This window comes from Neoarius graeffei, chromosome 20 (assembly GCF_027579695.1).
Source record: "Neoarius graeffei isolate fNeoGra1 chromosome 20, fNeoGra1.pri, whole genome shotgun sequence".
NCBI classification, from domain to species: Eukaryota; Metazoa; Chordata; class Actinopteri; order Siluriformes; family Ariidae; genus Neoarius; species Neoarius graeffei.
In genome coordinates this window covers 41456500-41480482 of record NC_083588.1, presented here as the reverse complement: position 1 = coordinate 41480482, position 23983 = coordinate 41456500, and the positions used below count along the sequence as shown (strand labels likewise).

Below are 23983 nucleotides of genomic sequence, written 5' to 3'. Positions count from 1 at the left end.
GTGTCAGGTATAAGCGAACTACACCTTATTCATCCGGCCCAATTAACGCTGTTTGCAACTTGCCTACTGTGCTGACATGAAGTAAACGAGCCCATTATTTCTGGAATAATACGGAGTGCGTTAGGAGTCGTGTGCACAGAGGTGCGCATCACAGCCTTCCTCTCTGTGCACTAGCGCCCTCTTGTTGCCCGCGTGTGAAGTGTCTGTGGGTCTTTCAGAACAGCGTTTAAAGGTTTTCCTCCAGGATCGGCGGCGGCTCGCGCGTAGTCTTGGCAGCCAATCTGGGCCCTGTGACGCGCGCGCGAGGCAGCCCGGCTGCGTGCTCATATTTAACACAGTAGTGCGCGAGAACAAGCGACTTCACTTCACCCGGGACACGCGCGCGCGGACACACCAGACACCTGCTACAGCACAGCAGACACCCGGCTGGCGTTCCATTCATTTTCCCACCCGATCCGCGCTTCTTATACCACTTTTTTTTTTTGCACTGCATGCATTTGCATATTAGTGCAATCTATTGGTGATAAAAGGATGCTTTGACGTTCAGCACTGTTTTTGCGCTTTGTTGGTCTTCTTCTTCTTCAGTGGGATGGAGGACAGCTCCGGATTTATAGCTCGCCACGTTTGAAAACATTTTTGATTGTAGGTGCGCAGCTGTATACCTAGGCTACTGATAGAAAATCATTTCATGCATATGGACGCAAAAGAAGAATCATATAGCTAAATAATAAAACATAAACACACACACACACACACACACACACAAGGCGGATTACACTTGGAAATGAAAGCAGATGCATATTCAAGAAGCACCGTGCGGTGTGTTTTTGTTACAGCATCCTTAATAAAACACCAATAATGTGGCAGTCGGATTGATCAAACGAGCCGCTGTTTGTACCGATCAAAATGATCCTTTTCCGCAAATTCCGCGTGTTGCTTCTCATGGTCTTTCTCGTAGCGTGCACCATGCACATCATGATAGACTTGCTGCCCAGACTGGAGAAGAGAGCAGCTGGAGCGGACTCCGCAAACTCGGGCTGCTCCTGCGCGCACGAGCCGAGCGAGGCGCCTCGCGGCCGCAGTAAACAGCAGCAGCAGCAGCGCGTGAGGTCCGGAGCAGCTCCGGCGGAAGCCAGCTGGCCCAACAAGCACACACTGAGAATCCTGCAAGATTTCAGCCAAGAGCCCAGCTCGAACCTCAGCTCACAGTCTCTAGAGAAGGCGGCGGCTACCGGAGAAAAGACCCATCCGCCCCGAGGAGTGAAGCAGCGCGCGGCGGACTCCGGGAGCCCGAGGAGTCTGATGAAGGAGGCGGTGAACAGAAGCAGGCAGGCTAACAGAGGCGCCTCCAGACTCGCAACTCTCTACCAGCACCCGCTGTATCAAAGCGAGCTGCCGCCGCTCACCGACGACGACACGCTGTTCAACGTCAATACCGACATCCGATTTTATTCCAAAGCCACCGGAAACCAAGAATGGTAACGTAAACACGCTCGCGACTTGTTATTTTGTCCGGTCATGTAGCTCAGGAGCGGTTGTTAAGTTTTGAAGGTCGTTAACGACACCTGAGAAACCTGCCCTGCTAAACACCTAATACAGGAATCCTATAGAAAACCTCATGGAAATCCTGTAGAACTTTAGTGCCCAAGTTCTATAAGAAAAAGTTCCGTAGGCCAGTTCTATTAAAGAAATTCCTAGAGAGCAGATCCTTTAGGCTAGTTCTATAGGCACATTCTATTAAAAAATTCCTTTTGAGCAGATCCTTTAGACCAGTTCTATAGGTTAATTCTATGGGCTAATTCCATAGGCTAGTTCTATAGGCACATTCTATTAAAAAATCCTTTTGAGCAGATCCTTTAGACTAGTTCTATAGGCCAGTTCTATAGGCACATTCTAAAAAATTCCTTTTGAGCAGATCCTTTCGACCAGTTCTATAGGCTAGTTCTATAGGCACATTCTAAAAAATTCCTTTTGAGCAGATCCTTTAGACCAGTTCTATAGGCCAGTTCTATAGGCACATTCTATTAAAAAATCCTTTAGACCAGTTCTATAGGCCAGTTCTATAGGCACATTCTATTAAAAAATCCTTCAGACCAGTTCTATAGGCCAGTTCTATTTAAAAAAGAAATCCTATAGAGCAGATCCTTTAAACCAGTTCTATAGGCCAGTTCTATAGGCTAGTTCTATAGACCAGTTCTATAGGCTAGTTCTATAGGCACATTCTATTTAAAAAATCCTTTTGAGCAGATCCTTTAGACCAGTTCTATAGGCTAGTTCTATAGGCACATTCTATTAAAAATTCCTTTTGAGCAGATCCTTTAGACCAGTTCTATAGGCTAGTTCTATAGGCACATTCTAAAAAATTCCTTTTGAGCAGATCCTTTAGACCAGTTCTATAGGCCAGTTCTATAGGCACATTCTATTAAAAAATCCTTTAGACCAGTTCTATAGGCCAGTTCTATAGGCTAGTTCTATAAGCTAGTTCTATAGGCCAGTTCTATAGACCAGTTCTATAGGCTAGTTCTATTAAAAAATTTCTATAGAGCAGATCCTTTAGGCCAGTTCTAGAGACCAGTTCTATAGGATAGTTCTATAAGTCAGTTCTATAGGCTAGTTCTATAGGCACATTCTAAAAAAATCCTTTTGAGCAGATCCTTTAGACCAGTTCTATAGGCCAGTTCTATAGGCACATTCTATTAAAAAATCCTTTAGACCAGTTCTATAGGCCAGTTCTATAGGCACATTCTATTAAAAAATCCTTCAGACCAGTTCTATAGGCCAGTTCTATTTAAAAAAAATCCTATAGAGCAGATCCTTTAAACCAGTTCTATAGGCCAGTTCTATAGGCTAGTTCTATAGACCAGTTCTATAGGCTAGTTCTATAGGCACATTCTATTTAAAAAATCCTTTTGAGCAGATCCTTTAGACCAGTTCTATAGGCTAGTTCTATAGGCACATTCTATTAAAAATTCCTTTTGAGCAGATCCTTTAGACCAGTTCTATAGGCTAGTTCTATAGGCACATTCTAAAAAATTCCTTTTGAGCAGATCCTTTAGACCAGTTCTATAGGCCACTTCTATAGGCACATTCTATTAAAAAATCCTTTAGACCAGTTCTATAGGCCAGTTCTATAGGCACATTCTATTAAAAAATCCTTTAGACCAGTTCTATAGGCCAGTTCTATAGGCACATTCTATTAAAAAATCCTTTAGACCAGTTCTATAGGCCAATTCTATTAAAAAATTTTTTCCTATAGAGCAGATCCTTTAAACCAGTTGTATAGGCCAGTTCTATAGGCTAGTTCTATAGACCAGTTCTATAAGCTAGTTCTATAGGCCAGTTCTATAGACCAGTTCTATAGGCTAGTTCTATTAAAAAAATTTCTATAGAGCAGATCCTTTAGACCAGTTCTATAGGCCAGTTCTAGAGACCAGTTCTATAGGATAGTTCTATAAGTCAGTTCTATAGGATAGTTCTATAGACCAGTTCCATAGACCCAGCAATTCCGCAGCTACTATTGCTTCAGGTTCTTTTGGCATTCTTCCATGCAAGCTGCACTGTTGATCAGTCCCTAAAATTTGTCACCTCAGTATACACATACTAGTAAATACTTGCAGTGTATATATATCATTAGGCAGTAATGCATATATCACACAATTACAGGGAATTATGTGGTTATGATCACTCGAGCTTCATATTCAAAGAGTCTTTCAATCCCATTTTGGTTAGTCATTTTTGTACATAATTGAATGACAATTTTCTAGAGCTAAAATCAGTTCTGTGCAGAAAACTTAAAGAGGGTAGCTTATTCCAAAATATGAAGCCTTAGTAAAGTAGGCGTCATCCTGAGGTGACAGTTGTGGAAGGAAAACATTTGAATTCCTGGCTTTCTCATTCAATAAACTTTACTTTCTATTTCTAAATTATTATTATTATTATTATTATTATTATTATAAGAGCCCAAAGCCTACATCCCCACCCCCCCAAAAAAAAGGTAGTAAACTGTATTATTTCATGTCACTGGTGGAGTATCAAGCTTAGGCTTCACCTTTTTGTAGCCTTATGTATCCTTTACCTCAAACTGTGTATATACTAGCTATTAAACAAATTGTGGACAGTAACGAAGTAGATTTACTTGAATACTGTACTTAAGTACACTTTTTGAGTATCTGTACTTTACTTGAGTTTTTTTTTAACTTATGACTTTACCTTCACTACATTTGAAAGACAAATATTATACTTTTCACTCCACTACATTTCTATCAAAGTCCTCGTTACTCATTACTATGAAGTGGCTTTGAAAGTGGATGTTTTTTATTTTATTTTCTAAAAGGTGATTGTTTTTTTCCCAGGTGACACTGAGACAGCTGATCAGTAATCACTAGGGTCACGTCATGTCCATAGACTGGATAAAATCAAGATCAATGATTTCTCAGCAGCTTTATTTAACACGATCAGTTGATGACAGAATGGAAGGAGGCGGTTCTTCTGGAGAATGCACACACCCAGGGCTCATGAACCCATGTTTCAGTTTTCTGAAAGGATAAAAAATTAGTTTTGTTTTAAATGTTTGCTTGGTTTGCCGAAAACGAACCACATCACATCCTACAAAACCTCGCTGTCCAACAAGCCGAAGCATATTGAGGTATATAAACATTTTATTCCAAGAGAGAGCTTGCAACGAAGTTGTCTGTGCTTTTAGAGCTAGCGATAATGTTGCAATAGCTATGCAGTCTGGTTAGTTAAATGACTTTCTATGGATTTGCCCACCAAGGGTGGCATGGTGGTGTAGTGGTTAGCACGGTCGCCTCACAGCAAGAAGGTTCTGGGTTCGAACCCAGTGGCCGGCGAGGGCCTTTCTGTGGGGAGTTTGCATGTTCTCCCCGTGTCTGCATGGATTTCCTCCAGGTGCTCCAGTTTCCCCCACAATCCAAAGACATGCTGTTAGGTTGACATGGGGCGGCCTTGGGCTGAGGTGCCCTTGAGCAAGGTACCGAACCCCTGACTGCTCCTTGGGCACTGTGGTGTGGCTGCCCGCTGCTCTGAGTGTGTGTGCACGTGTCTTCACTGCTTCAGATGGGTTAAGTGCAGAGGATGAATTTCACTGTGCTTGAAGTGTGCATGTGACAAATAAAGGTTTCTTCTTCTTCAAGTTGCCACAGCCTTGTCCACGGCTAACATTTACACATAGCTAGTTAACTTGGACACTGTTAGCTAGCATGTAAAAACAGAGTTACGCTAACATGAATAACGTTAACTTATCTGAAGTCCTTTCAGAAATATGTTTTAGCATAATCTTGCCAATTAAACAGAATGTATAAATCTTTCTTTTCTAGTAGCATTAGCTACCCAATATGATTTCGAGATTGAAAAGTTTGCTAGCATGTCAGGTGGAGCTTCACTGACGAGCTAGCTTAACGTTAAACCACCATGATGCACAGCATGTGTTCACATTGTGAATTCACATTTCTGTCTTTGGTAACGGCGTTGGGTTTTGTAAGCATTGTGGCAATAATACAATGATGCATTGACAGAAAATGTACTTTTAATACTTAAGCATTTTTAAAAGCAAGTACTTCAGTATTTTAACTTAAGTAAAAATTTGACTGGACAACTGTCACTTGTATCAGAGTAACATTTTACCAGTGGGATTTGTACTTTGACTTAAGTAATGAAGTTGGGTACTTTGTCCGCCTCTGATTACACCCAATTGCCTTAAATCATTTCAAAACAAGGTACACTATAAGCACATTTCCAGGTTAAAAAAAGGTACACTTGTTTTTGTTTGTTTGTTTGTTTGTTTGTTTGTTTGTTTGTTTTGCCTTTTCTAAGAATGTAGACATGTTATAGGTTAGACTCTTAGAAAAACAGATAGACTATTAAACTTGGATTTTATAGGACAAACACTTCTCACTGGGATGATGGACAGTAGTTGTAGATTAACATCATTAAGCTATATCATAGATCCACCAGACCTTAAGGATCACTCTTGCAAATGGTAATGCTGTATATATTAATACTGTACTGTGCACTCTCAGGAGGAAAAAGAAGTACTGACTTGTACCTTTGTTTGTTTTACGCCATTAATATGTACCTTTTCCCTTTTATGAATACCGAGTAACTTTAAAATGATATAATGTTCATAGATGGACTGTAATTATTTTAGAGTAAAGCTTTAAAAAGTACACCAGATGCAGATGGTACAATTTAGTACCCTTTTTCCACAGAATGTGCATGTTAAATATATTTCGGTAGTATCTTGTTTTCCCGATATCATTTGTTTGTATATGTTATATATAGTACATAGTTAAAATATCTTTAATTGTAGTTGTATGTGGAGATCATAAGATATTTAAGGCAAAACTTGATCATGTGACACCATTCATTATGTGCTCATGTTCAGTTAGTCCACCCATTCTTCTGTATTTCACCTGCCATGGTTTTGTGCTCAAATTTGGTTTTGGCAGTTATTCAAAATAGTTATTTGACATAAGTGAGTTAATAACTGGATACTACTGTATGCTTGGCTGCTGAGAGGTTTTGTTATTTGGCATTTTGAAACAGAACCATTGTACACCATTTGACCATCATATCTATCCATCCATCCATTATCTGTAGCCACTTATCCTGTTCTACAGGGTCTCAGGCAAGCTGGAGCATATATATATATATATATATATATATATATATATATATATATATATATATATATATATATATATATATATATGTGTGTGTGTGTGTGTGTGTACAGTACCAGTCAAAAGTTTGGAAACACCTTCAAATTCGATGTTTTTTCTTTATTTTAATTAACTAAAAGACACTTCGTGTCTTAAAGTAATGACTGACTGTATATATATATATATATATATATATATATGACTATGGGCGAGAGGCGGGGTATACTCTGGACAAGTCGCCAGGTTATCGCAGGGCTGACACAGAGACAAACAACCATTCACACTTACGGTCAATTTAGAACCACCAATTAACCTAACCTGCATGTCTTTGGACTGTGGGGGAAACTAGAGCATCTAGAGGAAACCCACGCAGAGAACATGCAAACTCAACACATAAAGGCCCTCACCGGCCGTTGGGCTCGAACCCAGGATCTTCTTGCTGAGGCGACAGGGCTAACCACTACACCACCATGCCACCCCCATCATACCTAATAATACAGATAGATAGATAGATAGATAGATAGATAGATAGATAGATAGATAGATAGATTGCCTCACAGCAAGAAGGTCCTGGGTTCGAGCCCAGCTGCCGACAGGGCCCTTTCTGTATGAAGTTTACATGTTCTCTGTGTGTCTGCGTGGGTTTCCTCCAGGTGCTCCGAAAACAGTCCAAAGGCATGCAGGTTAGGTTAATTTGTGGCTCTAAATTGACCGTAGGTGTGAATGTGAATGATTGTTTGTCTCTATGTGTCAGCCTTGTGATGACCTGACGACTTGTCCAGGGTGTACCTCGCCTCTCACCCATAGTCAGCTGGGATAGGCTCCAGCTTGCTCGCGATCCTGCACAGGATAAGCAGCTACAGATAATGGATGGATGGATGGATGGATATATCCACCCTCAGAATGTTTCCCTCTGAACCCTAAAGTCTCTAGCAGTCAGTGTCATTGCCTGTTATAGCAAGGACAAAATGATAAATACAGAACACAGTCACCTGAAGCAACATGATCTACCTAGTCACTGCTTTACTGATCAAATTACCTACTTTCATTATGATGGCATAAAGATGAGGCTGCAGCTCCAAAAACTGTATAATTTTCCAAGCAGTTTTAGCATTCAGAACCTCAGGTGCTAGGTATTACATGCATGGATCAGTAATTATTCCAATATTTTCTCTGTCAACAGATTTGACCTTCCACAATTTGCCATCTGAGAAAGCATGACATTATGGCCAGCTCATTACATGCAGTTGTGACTGTGATATCATGCATCTCTCTACCATATCTGCTGAACTCTCACATGGGATATAGGGGGTTTGGGGTTTTTTGTTTTTTTTCACATGGTTCTTTACTATGAAAAGGGCCTAGCTATGAGAACAGAATGAAACTGAACAACATGATCAGATAAGAAGATGGAAGAAACAAGACTGCCTGCTATCAAGTCTAACTATGGTGAAACAAAATTCCTGTTTGAAACTCCAATTTTGTATGCTGTTAACTTCTTAGTTGTATCATCCTCATTAATCTACAGAGGGAGGAAACCATCAGAGATCATTGTGGTGATGTATTGCAGTGGGAGGCTGAAATATAGAAATTGAAGCTAATTATTACAAGATGGTGACACAGCAGATGGACCATTAAATTGCTGAAAAACTGGAGTTGGCATTAGAATGACATATATCACCCCGCAATAAAAAAGTTTAATGAAGTTTTTAAGAGTTGAACCAGAATGTTGTGTTCTAGGCAGTGATGTAGTGCTTTAGTCTGATTTAACACTTACGACTTGAGCTTATAAGACTTGGTCTTAGCTTTAGACCTATTTAATGAACTTATTTATTTACTCGTGTTCTGTCTCTCATAAATAATCAATACAAAGTTTAAAGAAGTGTTGAAGAGTAACATACACCTTGACGTTGCGTTTTGGCCAGTGCTTTATTTCAAGACAAGCTTTCAAGCAATTTACCTTGAGAATCAACTTGGACTTGAGCTTATGAGACTTAAATGTAGAGTTAGACTTTATTTCTTTCGTATATTTTTCATGCTCTGGCTTTCATAATTGAACTACGTTTTTTAAATGAATAACATTACTCACGGTACACTTATACGTCCTAGTGCAGTTCATTAAAGTAGCTAAAGTTTGTCACACTTGGCTCACAATCAGGAGTTGACTTTGATTTCAAGAGCATTTTTAGAGTCTTTGGATGTGGAGATATCAGGGTTGTAATGGTTAGTAATGGTAAGAATTAAATGTTTGAGAATAGGCTTGAATTTGAGTGTAAGTCATGAGACTACAACAGTGTCTGGTGCTCATATGTTTTACTTCCCTATTGTTGCTCATTGCTTATATTTTGAAGATGCAGATTTTACTGTTTGTGTATTGGTCAGTTATGGTATAAAAATATTTATGGCATTTTTGTATGGCGTCTGATGCCCTGCACTGTCCTTTGTTCCTAGGCACCATGAGGGAAATGAGGAAGAGGAGTACAACCCGACCGGAGAGGCCACTGCTGAGTCATATCCCAACTGGCTTCGCTTCCACATTGGGATTAACCGCTATGAGCTCTACTCCAGACACAACCCTGTAGTGGAGGCTCTGCTCAAAGACCTGCAAGCCCAGAAGATCACAAGCGTAGGTGAGCTCAGATCAAGTGGGTCACTTATATATATAGTCGAAGATGAGTTCAATATTATGTTAGCTGAATGGAATACAGTGGGGCAAAAAAGTATTTAGGCAGTCACCAATTGTGCAAGTTCTCCCACTTAAAAAGATGAGAGGCCTGTAATTTTCATCATAGGTATACCTCAACTATGAGAGACAAAATGAGAAAAAAAAATCCAGAAAATCACATTGTCTGATTTTTAAAGAATTTATTTGCAAATTATGGTGGAAAATAAGTATTTGGTCAATGACAAAAGTTCATCTTAATACTTTGTTATATACCCTTTGTTGGCAATGACAGAGGTCAAACGTTTTCTGTAAGTCTTCACAAGGTTTTCACACACTGTTGCTGGTATTTTGGCCCATTCCTTCATGCAGATCTCCTCTAGAGCAGTGATGTTTTGGGGCTGTCGCTGGGCAACATGGACTTTCAACTCCCTCCAAAGAATTTCTATGGGGTTGAGATCTGGAGACTGGCTAGGCCACTCCAGGACCTTGAAATGCTTCTTATGAAGCCACTCCTTCATTGCCTGGGTGGTGTGTTTGGGATCATTGTCATGCTGAAAGACCCAGCCACGGTTCATCTTCAATGCCCTTGCTGATGGAAGGAGGTTTTCACTCAAAATCTCATGATACATGGTCCCATTCATTCTTTCCTTTACATGGATCAGTCGTCCTGGTCCCTTTGCAGAAAAACAGCCCCAAAGCATGATGTTTCCACCCCCATGCTTCACAGTAGGTATGGTGTTCTTTGGATGCAACTCAGCATTCTTCCTCCTCCAAACACAACAAGTTGAGGTTTTACCAAAAAGTTCTATTTTGGTTTCATCTGACCATATGACATTCTCCCAATCCTCTTCTGGATCATCCAAATGCTCTCTAGCAAACTTCAGATGGGCCTGGGCATGTACTGGCTTAAGCAGGGGGACACGTCTGGCACTGCAGGATTTGAGTCCCTGGCGGCGTAGAGCCTTTGTTACTTTGGTCCCAGCTCTCTGCAGGTCATTCACTAGGTCCCCCCGTGTGGTTCTTGGATTTTTGCTCACCGTTCTTGTGATCATTTTGACCCCACGGGGTGAGATCTTGCGTGGAGCCCCAGATCAAGGGAGATTACCAGTGGTCTTCCATTTTCTAATAATTGCTCCCACAGTTGATTTCTTCACACCAAGCTGCTTACCTATTGCAGATTCAGTCTTCCCAGCCTGGTGCAGGTCTACAATTTTGTTTCTGGTGTCCTTTGACAGCTCTTTGGTCTTGGCCATAGTGGAGTTTGGAGTGTGACTGTTTGAGGTTGTGGACAGGTGTCTTTTATACTGATAATGAGTTCAAACAGGTGCCATTAATACAGGTAATGAGTGGAGGACAGAGGAGCCTCTTAAAGTTGTTGTTACAGGTCTGTGAGAGCCAGAAATCTTGCTTGTTTGTAGGTGACCAAATACTTATTTTACTGAGGAATTTACCAATTAATTAATTAAAAATCCTACAATGTGATTTCCTGGATTCTTTCCCCCCATTCTGTCTCTCATCGTAGAGGTATACCTATGATGAAAATTACAGTCCTCTCTCATCTTTTTAAGTGGAAGAACTTGCACAATTGGTGGCTGACTAAATACTTTTTTGCCCCACTGTATATCTGATAGACCATAAAAAAGACAGCTATTATTATTATTATTATTATTATTATTATTGTACACTCTCTTCATGTCAGCATTCTCAAAGGCCAACACTAGCTTACCCACGACTCGGTGCTGTTAGCACGGCAGTCCAGTTACCTTCCAGCCAGTGTAATGTTAGCGAAGGCCAATGCTAGCGCAGTCAAGATGATGATGATGATTATTATTATTATTATTATTATTATTATTTTCCCTGTGTAATTTACTTAGTTACTTTTAAAATCAATATTGACAGCTACACACAACGGAGCGACCTGGCAGCCAAAATTCTCTCAAAATCTTCCGTTTTTTTTAACAAAGCAAACCTGGTGGCCATGTTTGCTTACAAATTGTCACTGTCACTCGCTAACACGGAAAGTTTACGTTTCTGACGTGTGACATCATGTTGTCTTGACAACGTGCAATATTGTAACAATATTGCACGCTCATTCTCCATTGGGTACAGTGGCGTAATACCCAGAGGATAAGCAATATGATAACATTGTATGCTATCAAACCAAATGAATGAAACCTGCTAGAAGGGAATAGAATGGATGTTTTTATTCCATGGAAAAAGTGCCCTGTATGTATAATAAATATATGTTACTTACCAGCTGGGAGGTCCGTATCGTGAAATACCGTGACCGAGGTCTTGAAAGTACTGACCGAGGCCCTCTGGGCCGAGGTCAGTATTCAAGGCCGAAGTCATGGTATTTCACCCTACAGACCGACCTTAAGCTGGTAAATAATATATTTATTTTTTTCTTTACCAAATTCTAACAGAAAACGAGAGCTCCTGAAAGGGAAAATCGAGCCGAGCCGCCATTTTGAATCCTCATTCACGGCTGTAATGCAAATTGCTTCCTCCTCGGTATACAAGTGCACTTCCATGGCAGGAAAAAAACTACATTTTGCCGTCTATGTAGTCCCCTATTTAAACAAAGAGGAGTCATTCAGGATTCAGCCATGTTTTTGCTTGGTGTTAGCAAATTACAGGTTTTAGCTTTCTCCTGAAATGTTTTCTTTTATTTCTTCTTCCTCAGGGTAGTAAAACTCGCTTTCGCTGTGAAGACTGTCGTTATCGCTATCCATGCTGTTAAATTAATGCTATTCTCCTGAGAAATGCTGGCAAAAATTTACAAGAGTTTTGATAATCTTACAAATAAATCTTATTAAAAAAAGATTAATGTTGACAAAAAATGCTACTATGTTTGTTGTTGTGAACGAGCGAGTCGCCAGAGGTCCATAACCGGGGTCCGTAACTGGGGTCCATACCGTAGGATACGGACCCGCTCGCCAGCCAATCAGAGCATAGGATTTGATGGAAACCACACCGCGAAAAAAATAATTCCCGATATTTCACTCTGATGACGTCACTCCCAGTGTTTTCCCGCTGACTAGACGCGTGTTGTCAAAATGGTGAACCAGTTCAAAATTTAAATTATTTTGATTAACTTACATATTTTTTGTGGATATATCCAAATAATGTAAAGAACATTACACGGTGTGGTAAAGCTATGAAGTCTATCTTCTCGTGTTGAAAATATTTTCACTCATTTGTTTCACTCACTCGTGATATATCCATTCACCACTCGAAGATATATGTGTGTTTGTGTGTGTGTGTGCACGTGTGTGTATACATAGTGATAAATTGTTTCAATACACCGCTTCTGATATATCATGGATATATATCTCATCTCATCTCATTATCTCTAGCCGCTTTATCCTTCTACAGGGTCGCAGGCAAGCTGGAGCCTATCCCAGCTGACTATGGGCGAAAGGCGGGGTACACCCTGGACAAGTCGCCAGGTCATCACAGGGCTGACACATAGACACAGACAACCATTCACACTCACATTCACACCTACGCTCAATTTAGAGTCACCAGTTAACCTAACCTGCATGTCTTTGGACTGTGGGGGAAACCGGAGCACCCGGAGGAAACCCACGCGGACACGGGGAGAACATGCAAACTCCACACAGAAAGGCCCTCGCCGGCCCCGGGGCTCGAACCCAGGACCTTCTTGCTGTGAGGCGACAGCGCTAACCACTACACCACCGTGCCGCCCATGGATATATATATATATTTTTAATATTGTAGATTGTTTGTTTGTTTCATTTTCAGTTACAAAGTCTGGAAGCAGATGATTTGATCTCTACAGTTTTGAATTTTAAAAATAGAAATGTTAACATTTGTTCAGATTTTCTTTCTCCTTTTCAGTGTTACTTAAATAATAGTGTCAACAAACATTTTTAAAGGTTAATTTTTAAATGTAAAACTGCAGTCTTGCTGGTGTTTCATGAGAATTACAAAATATTAGGATACATATGTTGCATTATAGAAATGCCCTCGAATATCATCTCATCTCATTATCTCTAGCCGCTTTATCCTGTACAGGGTCGCAGGCAAGCTGGAGCCTATCCCAGCTGACTACGGGCGAAAGGCGGGGTACACCCTGGACAAGTCGCCAGGTCATCACAGGGCTGAGACACAGACAACCATTCACACTCACATTCACACCTACGGTCAATTTAGAGTCACCAGTTAACCTAACCTGCATGTCTTTGGACTGTGGGGGAAACCGGAGCCCCTCGAATATCACGATTGACTTTTTTGTTTGTTATATTGTCATATTGCCCACCCCTAGTGTCTGTGATATTAATAAGAGATGGATTTGCAATGTGTGATTAGACATTTGTTTATGGAAATTTGTGGAAATTTGCCTATGTGCATGCACACATGTACACTATGGATGTAACCAAATATCTCATCTCATCTCATTATCTCTAGCCGCTTTATCCTTCTACAGGGTCGCAGGCAAGCTGGAGCCTATCCCAGCTGACTACGGGCGAAAGGCGGGGTACACCCTGGACAAGTCGCCAGGTCATCACAGGGCTGACACATAGACACAGACAACCATTCACACTCACATTCACACCTACGGTCAATTTAGAGTCACCAGTTAACCTAACCTGCATGTCTTTGGACTGTGGGGGAAACCGGAGCACCCGGAGGAAACCCACGCGGACACGGGGAGAACATGCAAACTCCGCACAGAAAGGCCCTCGCCGGCCACAGGGCTCAAACCCGGACCTTCTTGCTGTGAGGCGACAGCGCTAACCACTACACCACCGTGCCGCCCTGTAACCAAATATGAATAGATTATTTGGAATAAACAAAGATACAAATACAGATACGAACAGGAGGCACATCCCTAATTTACACAAAAGGATGGATGGTTGCGTGTTTGTAGCAGTAGCATTCAATGGCAACCCAAACTCTGTCCATCTGTCAGTGCTCCCTCTTCACCCTGCTGCAGTGTGGATACTGATGTGGCTTGTTGTTTACAGTGGAGCGTACATCAGTCAGGGCCATCAACACTTTGACACTTGAGTAAAACTGTCCCAAGCTCAGGGATTTTAAACCTTGCCTTGTAAGTCTTTACAACCTTGTGTCTGGGTGTTGGCTGAGTTGGCAGTCGTACTGGTAAAGCACATTGTCTCTGTTACAACACAGATGGAGTCAGATCAAAGATATTTACTTCTGCATTCATTCATCCTCATTATCCTGGTCAGGGTGGAGCCGAAGCTTACCCCAGGAATACATCCTGAATGGCACACCAGTCCATCACACCAAACTCAATTTTGTTAATGCAGAAGCAGCATATTGTATAAACACTGTAGAGCCTGGAATTGTGGTGTTATGACTTTTGTTAGCTAAATGCAAGTGAAGGTCAAGTTTTGTAACATTCAGTAACCACTCTCTTTGGATAAACAACATAAAGGGTGTGAAAATTAGAGACAGCATTGATCCAATACTCAGGATCAGTGTTGGGCAGATCCTGTAAAAAAATTCTTGACAGATGTCAAAGAAATGCAATCCAATCTTGTAAGAAATTGAAATGATTGGATTGTAAAAAGTATTTTTAAATGCTCCTTCAAATAAAATAATATATTTCATAATATTTAATGTACATTTTAAAGCGTGGCATGGTGGTGTAGTGGTTAGCACTGTCACCTCACAGGAAGAAGGTTCTGGGTTCAAGCCCAGTGGCTGACGAGGGCTTTTCTGTGTAGAGTTTGCATGTTGTCCACGTGGGTTTCCTCTGGGTGCTCCGGTTTCCTCTACAGTCCAAAGACATGCAGGTTAGGCTAATTGGTGGCTCTAAATTGACCGTGAGTGTGAATGGTTGTGTCTCTCTACGTGTCAGCCCTGTGATGACCTGGTGACTTATCCAGGGTGTATCCCGCCTCTCGCCCATAGTCAGCTGGGATAGGCTCCAGCTTGCCCGCGACCCTGCACAGGATAAGCGGTTATGGATAATGGATGGATGGATATATATTTTAAAGCACAGGTTAGATAAAATACCCAGCCGCTGGGATTGTACAAGCCAGTGCATACTTAGTGCCGGTCCCAAGCCCAGATAGATTGCGGAGGGGAGGGTTACATCAGGAAGGGCATCTGGTGTAAAAACTATGCGAAATCAAATATGCACTGTGGCAACCCCTAACGGGAGCAGCCGAAAGAAGAAGATTCATTTTAAAGTGTAGTAAGTTTAAAGAAAAAACACCAGATGAGGATCAATATCGGCTAATACTCAAGGTTTTAAGTATCAATATCATGATTGGAAAAGAAAAAGTAGTATCGTGCCACCTCCAGTAAAAATAATTATTAAACTTCACTGCTGTACATGATTTTTGTCCAATTTTACTGGACTATCCTTTAGTGTAAAAACCTTTGATGCTGAGAAGTTACACTACCGTTCAAAAGTTTGGGGTCACTTTGAAATTTCCTTATTTTTGAAAGAAAAGCACTGTTCTTTTCAATGAAGATCACTTTAAACTAATCAGAAATACACTCTATACATTGCTAATGTGCTAAATGACTATTCTAGCTGCAAATGTCTGGTTTTTGGTGCAATATCTCCATAGGTGTATAGAGGCCCATTTCCAGCAACTATCACTCCAGTGTTCTAATGGTACAATGTGTTTGTTCATTGCCTCAGAAGGCTAATGGATGATTAGAAAACCCTTGTACAATCATGTTAGCACAGCTGAAAACAGTTTAGCTCTTTAGAGAAGCTATAAAACTGACCTGCCTTTGAGCAGATTGAGTTTCTGGAGCATCACATTTGTGGGGTCGATTAAATGCTCAAAATGGCCAGAAAAATGTCTTGACTATATTTTCTATTCATTTTACAACTTACAGTGGTAAATAAAAGTGTGACTTTTCATGGAAAACACAAAATTGTCTGGGTGACCCCAAACTTTTGAACGGTAGTGTATAATTCTACTCACTTAAGTAATTTAGCCTAAGACTAGCATTTCCGTTTTTGATTGAGAGTACACCATGCTTGTTTGGCTGCCGCTTCTCACCAGAGCTTTTAATTTTTATTTTATTTTTTTTTCTCTCCCTCAGTTGGAAAGTGACCTTGGGTGTGAGAAAGGCGCTATATAAATTGAACTTATTATTACAACCCCGATTCCAAAAAAGTTGGGACAAAGTACGAATTGTAAATAAAAACGGAATGCAATAATTTACAAATCTCAAAAACTGATATTGTATTCACAATAGAACATAGACAATATATCAAATGTCGAAAGTGAGACATTTTGAAATTTCATGCCAAATATTGGCTCATTTGTCATTTCATGACAGCAACACATCTCAAAAAAGTTGGGACAGGGTCAATAAGAGGCTGGAAAAGTTAAAGGTACAAAAAAGGAACAGCTGGAGGACCAAATTGCAACTCATTAGGTCAATTGGCAATAGGTCATTAACATGACTGGGTATAAAAAGAGCATCTTGGAGTGGCAGAGGCTCTCAGAAGTAAAGATGGGAAGAGGATCACCAATCCCCCTAATTCTGCGCCGACAAATAGTGGAGCAATATCAGAAAGGAGTTCGACAGTGTAAAATTGCTAAGAGTTTGAACATATCATCATCTACAGTGCATAATATCATCAAAAGATTCAGAGAATCTGGAAGAATCTCTGTGCATAAGGGTCAAGGCTGGAAAACCATACTGGGTGCCCATGATCTTCGGGCCCTTAGACGGCACTGCATCACATACAGGCATGCTTCTGTATTGGAAATCACAAAATGGGCTCAGGAATATTTCCAGAGAACATTATCTGTGAACACAATTCACCGTGCCATCCACCATTGCCAGCTAAAACTCTATAGCTCAAAGAAGAAGCCGTATCCAAACATGATCCAGAAGCGCAGACGTCTTCTCTGGGCCAAGGCTCATTTAAAATGGACTGTGGCAAAGTGGAAAACTGTTCTGTGGTCAGACGAATCAAAATTTGAAGTTCTTTATGGAAATCAGGGACGCCGTGTCATTCGGACTAAAGAGGAGCAGGACGACCCGAGTTGTTATCAGCGCTCAGTTCAGAAGCTTGCATCTCTGATGGTATGGGGTTGCATTAGTGCGTGTGGCATGGGCAGCTTACACATCTGGAAAGACACCATCAATGCTGAAAGGTATATCCAGGTTCTAGAGCAACATATGCTCCCATCCAGACGACGTCTCTTTCAGGGAAGACCTTGCATTTTCCAACATGACAATGCCAAACCACATACTGCATCAATTACAGCATCATGGCTGCGTAGAAGAAGGGTCCGGGTACTGAACTGGCCAGCCTGCAGTCCAGATCTTTCACCCACAGAAAACATTTGGCGCATCATAAAACGGAAGATACGACAAAAAAGACCTAAGACAGTTGAGCAACTAGAATCCTACATTAGACAAGAATGGGTTAACATTCCTATCCCTAAACTTGAGCAGCTTGTCTCCTCAGTCCCCAGACGTTTACAGACTGTTGTAAAGAGAAAAGGGGATGTCTCACAGTGGTAAATATGGCCTTGTCCCAACTTTTTTGAGATGTGTTGTTGTCATGAAATTTAAAATCACCTAATTTTTCTCTTTAAATGATACATTTTCCCAGTTTAAACATTTGATATGTCATCTATGTTCTATTCTGAATAAAATATGGAATTTTGAAACTTCCACATAATTGCATTCCATTTTTATTTGCAATTTGTACTTTGTCCCAACTTTTTTGGAATCGGGGTTGTATTATTATTATTATTATTATTATTATTATTATTATTAAGATCTAGGGAAATGAAGTAAGACTATTGCCATAAGTCTCTGGCCTCTTTGTGAGGGCTTGAGGATACCTACTGCTAAAGGATGCCATCTTTTACAGCTGTGTACAGTATAGAGAATTGATTACTTGCTTTATATGAAGCACGCAGTTAAGTACACAATGAAAGATAAGCAAAGCTGCTGAAAGCTAGGCCATTAAACTTGCCTGGCCATTAAAGCTGACATAAAATGCATTTAGGGAAAAAAAATTGTCTGTGCATTCTGACAGATAATCAGGGATGGTGTGTTCCATAAAAGCTTTGTGTAACACAGATGACTCACATGAGAGGTGTGTATGTACCCACAGAGATTTATTAATGGGTTTCCAGAATCTCTGTCAGCATTTATAGCAGGGGTCAGAATACAGGCAGACAAGGTGAATGCATGCAGGTCAGTGATAACAAGCTCAAAAGACAGGGCAGTTGCAAATAATAAGGCGTCAGGTACTTGAGCCAAAAACAAGGGGCCAATACCAATACTAACAGTCACTGAATGGGAAAACAACAGTTTACAGGAGGCAATAGGAAAATAAATCGCCTAAATAGAAAAGCCAACAACAAAGAGCAGTTGGAAGCAATAATCAAGAAGAAGAGAGTTAATAAGAACAGGAAATTAGAGGTGTGCATTGGACTGTTTTTAAACCCCCATTCATGTTTTATATAATATATATATATATATATATATATATATATATATATATATATATATATATATATATTTCCTCCAGATTTCTTTCACAAAGTGTAGCGTGGCTTTTGCTATGGGTTGCCATTTAATATCTTTCATTATGTAGGTCATTATATACATCATAATTTAAATTTTTTATGAAGTATTTATGTAAATAACAGATTTTGGTAAAAGTCTTTGGATGAATGCTGAGATTGAAAAAAAATAAGTCGAATCCAAGCATTTCTGCAAATCGCAATTAAGTATCTCTTAATATGTGTTTGATCATTTAGACCATCCTGTCCACCAACATACATCAGGGGTTTTGTAATAAAAGTGTGTGTGATTGTTTTTTCTCTCTACCTGCAAGGATTTTGTGAGAAATGGTGGTACCTCTGTGTGGTGTTTTCTTGATTCTGGTTGCACGAGTTCATAGACCCTTAGTTGACTGGTCTGCATCTGCTCTGTCTATCTCACAGATTGCAGTCTTTGTGTCTTGCGGTACATACCACTTGGATGATCCTCCAATCAGTACATTTATTTTTAACAAGATCTCTGACACCTTTTCAGTCATACCACAGGAACAGAGCTGCACTTATCAGATACTTATAGCACTGTTGCTTAGGTTTTGTCACTCATCTTTCATCCAAAAAGACTTTCACCAAAAGTTATAAAAGATCATAGCTTATCTGTGTCTGGGATTTTACTGTTTACTTGCCAAATCAACAAACCATCACCCTTGGAGATCATGACAAGGTAAATATGCAGTCAGTAGGAAAAGTTATCAGCCTTTCCCTGACGGGGAAGGATGGGTTGGTCCAGAGGAGGCTGTGAGGCAGGAGGAGGACAGGGGGAGGACATGGAGGAAGTATGAGGACAGGGAGGCAGGGGGAGGCTGGGTAGACAGGAGCAGGATGGGGTGGCAGAGGGAGAACGGGTAAGCAGGACGGGGCGGCAGGAGGAGGATTAGTAGGCAGGAGGAGGACAGGAATGTAGGAGGAGGAATGGGATGCAGGGGGAGGAGAGGGAGGAAAGAGGAAGATGGGTACGCAGGGGGAGGACAGGGAGGAAGGAGGAGGATGGGGAAGGCAGGGAGAGAACATGGGGAGAACAGGAAGGCAGGAGGACAGGGAGGAAGGGGGAGGACGGGTAGGCAGGAGGATGGGGAGGCAGGGGGAAGATGGGGAGGCAGGAGGATGGGGAGGCAGGGGGAGGACGGGGAGACGGGGAGAACGGGTAGACAGGAGGATGGGGAGGCAGGGGGAGGATGGGTAGAAGGAGGACAGGGAGGCGGGGGAGAATGAATAGGCAGTATGTTTTCATAAATATATTATGATGGATATGACAAATCAATACAGTATGACTTTTTTTTATTGTGCATTTTATTTATTGTCATAGTCTGTTCATCACCAGCATCAGTGCTGTAATTGTATCTGCTTCTCTCTCTCTCTCTCTCTCTCTCTCTCTGTCTGCCTTACCTCTCAGTTAGGCTCTTGTGATTGACAGTACCTCTTAAATCGTTTATTATTTCCTATTTGCATTAACATAAATTTAATATCTATTTTATGATGACTATTTCTTTCATTTACTTATTGTTCTAATGAATTTTCTGTGTTAAATGATTATGCTATAGTTTCATTACAGTTCTTTGGACCGACAGTGTTACACATAATTCCTGGGTTTATGATTAAAGCATTCCCACTCACTGTATTTTTAATAATTTAGTCTAGCTCACTGTGGGTGCAAACTGAAATAATACAACTATGCTATAGTCTGGGTGAAATTCTAAATATACACATATTACAGTATCAAATCATGGCTCTCATGCAAACCACTGATAAAAGCAAAATTTTAAGCGTCTCGTTAACTTTGTAGATGTTTTCAGTTCCTGCACACGGCTCCTCACTAATCATTTGAGCACCGTTCGGTTATCTTGAGACAGTGCGAGGTGGCTGAAAGAGAGTTCTAAGAGTCACTGTATCTCTTTGGCAATTAATTTTATCTGCCTGTCCTGTTCAACTGTTTGAAAACGTGTTGCATGTCCACAGTAAAGCAGTTTTTTTTTTTTTACAAGTAGTTGAATAGGAAGCAAGATGTGTTATGTTTTGAAAATAACTTTTATTATTCACTATTTAGTTTACTACATTATTTCGTCCATGCCACTGTTTTATATATGACATTACTGCATTCAAGGAGACAGTTGTTTTTGTTAGTGATGGTTGGTCAGGGTCATATGCATTACTATAACTACAAAGTGAGAAAAGGAGAGATCTTCTAATAAATTAAATGTGCCATACCATGTTTTCTCATAATAATAAATATTTTTTGTTTGTTTGTTTTTAATGAGAGAAAATATATTTGGGTGCTTTTCGGTATACCAAGGCACAGCACCAAAGTACTACCTATGTGTGGGAAATACTGCATTAGGCATTACACACGCATGCGCGCGTGTGTGTGCGCGTGTGCTAAACAAACTGTGATGAATTTTCTTGTCTCACCACTAAAGACCCAAGATAAAAAGTGGTTCTCTCTTCCCACAGCTATGAAGTCTGGCGGCACTCAGCTGAAACTCATCATGACATTTCAGAATTATGGCCAAGCTCTCTTCAAGCCGATGAAGTAAGTGGCACAGGAATCTCAGATTTATCATCCATAATACATGGGGATTAGGGGAATCTCAGGTTTCTTTGCCGAGACAGGGAACATATTTCATAAGCCTGCTGCTTTATGTAGACAAGGTAATATCAGAAAAGCTCAAAGCTTGATCCTAAACTAAAACTCTCCTCATCTTCCTCTTCTGTTGTGGCGGACAATATGACAGAAACATCATATCACAATATATAAAGACAATACATTGATATACACTGCCTGGCAGTGTAGAGTTAACAATTCTTTTAACCCTAACAGATGCAGTATCTTCTCATTTCTTAATCAACCATGTTGGAAGACGTATCCCACGGTCGTGGAAAAGATGTTACTGTGTTTCAGAAGGATCAAATTATTGGTCCACTTCAAATAAAGATAAATGACTAAGGGTGTTGCTAAAATGACTGGAATTGGGTTAAGGACTGTCCAGTGCTTTATTAACAATTGGAAGGATAGTGGTGACCCATCAAGTTGGAAAAACGGCTGGAAAATACGGCTGGAAAAAGTGATCAGAGGTCACTTAAACGCTTGGTGAATTAGAATCTTTAAAAAACGACAACAGAAGTCATGCCTATGTTTAACAGTGAAAATAAGAACATTTCCACAAGCACAGTGTGATGAGAACTCACAGGATTGGGACTAAGCAGCTGTGTGGCCATAAAAAAACGCTTGTTAGTGAGGCTACTTATAAAAAATGGCTTTGCCAGGGAGCATAAAGATTGGTCTCTATACCCGTGGAAAAAAGTCATGTAGTCTGAAGAGTCCAGATTTACCCTATTCCAGAGCGATGGGTGCATCAGGGTAAAAAGGGAAGTGCATGAAGAGATGCACCCATCATGAACAGTGTCCACTGTAGAAAAAGAAAGAAAGCACAACTTTATTCATCACCCACTTGTGAAATTCCTCTCTGCATTTAACCCATCTGAAGCAGTGAACACACACATACCCAGAGCAGTGGGCGGCTATGCAGTGGGCGCCCGGGGAGCAGTTGGGAGTTAGGTGCCTCACTCAAGGGCACCTCAGCCCAAGGCCATCCCATATTAACCTAACCGCATGTCTTTGAACTGTGGGGAAAACCCAGAGGAAACCCACACAGACACGGGGAGAACATGCAAACCCCACACAGAAAGGCCCTCGCCAGCCGCTGGGCTCGAACCCAGAACCTTCTTGCTGTGAGGCGACCGTGCTAACCACTACACCACCATGCCATCCACACAGGTTGATTGTGGAGATGCCAGGTATTTAACCCGGGGCCTCATACAAGCCTCTGGAGGAAGCATTATGATCTGGGGTTGCCTCAGTTGGTCAGGTCTAGACTTAGTAATGTTATAAGGCAATAAAATGAAGTGAAAATGAACTGCCTGAATGTACTGAATGACCAGGTTATACCATCAATGGACTTTTCTTCCCTGATGGCACGGGCATATTCCAGGATGCCAATGCCAGGATTCACCGTGTTCAAATTGTGAAAGAGTGGTTCAGGAAGCATGAGGAATCATTTTCACACATGAATTGGCCACCACAATTGAATCAAAGAGTCCTGACCTTAATTAACTCCATTGAAAGTCTTCGAGAAGTGCTGGAGAAGACTTTACAGAGTGGTTTGTCTGTCTTTCGGCATCAATACAGGATCTCAGGTGAAACGTTTACACAAGTCTTGATGGAAACAAATGTTGTGACATTGCATAAGTTTGTCGAAGCAATGCCATGACGAGCATGCGCCATAATCAAAGCTAAAAGTGGTCCAACGAAATATTAGAGTATGCAACTCCAAAGTACTTGCTAACTAGGTTTGCTAACAAACTGTCAGGAAAACAGTAGTGCTGCATTAAAGAAGCACTTTTTTGTTGTTTAATTACAATTTTAGCGCCTACAACAATTAATTTTTTTTACCGAAATGAGGTAAAATAAATTATGTACAAAATTCAAATCAGCTGCATCCAATCAGAGCGTATAATTATTATAACAGTACTGATGATATTTGTGAAAAATGGAAATATTGGAAACGATATTGGAAAAAATGTTTTCTGACATAATTTATTACACTATTGATATTATATCATAATATTTCTTTGCCCTATTCAGACAGGACACGTTTTTTTCTCCCATTAAGATGTGGGAGATAAAATCAGTGTATTATAACAGTTGTAGTTACAGAGATGAGATTTGTCAGTCTGGTTTATGTATAGTCACTGCACCAAAAAAATTCATCATAGCCTCCAGTGCTCACAAATACACAATATTGCCTCAATGTGAAGAAATCTCACAACTGTACATTATGCCTCTGGGCTGAGGCATGCCTTCAGGAACAATACTTAACCATTCAGTCTTGCAGACCCATGTTTAAATTATTCTCCTATCATGGTGGCAGTCCAGTGTCGAGAACATGATTAACATGATGGCTGCGAAAAGGCCACAGAATACTTGAGATGATGTGTGCAAGGATTGTGTGATGATACATGTCTACACGCTTGCAACTCTCTGCAGTTTCATATTGTCCACTGTGTACGAATGCTCCAATCATAGGCTT

The 23983-nt window shown here is 40.7% G+C and overlaps 1 protein-coding gene across 2 annotated transcripts in view; it reads left to right on the top strand.

Annotated features, from left to right (window-relative positions):
• Positions 1-377: 377 nt before the first annotated feature.
• The window catches only part of fam20ca (FAM20C golgi associated secretory pathway kinase a), a 103815-nt gene continuing 80209 nt past the window's right edge, over positions 378-23983 (top strand). For both annotated transcript variants that reach the window (XM_060901736.1, XM_060901735.1), the window contains exons 1-3: positions 378-1478; positions 9132-9310; positions 21348-21426. In XM_060901736.1, the coding sequence (XP_060757719.1) occupies positions 907-1478; positions 9132-9310; positions 21348-21426 (830 nt within the window). In that variant the 5' untranslated portion in view covers positions 378-906. The remainder of the gene's footprint in view (positions 1479-9131; positions 9311-21347; positions 21427-23983) is intronic.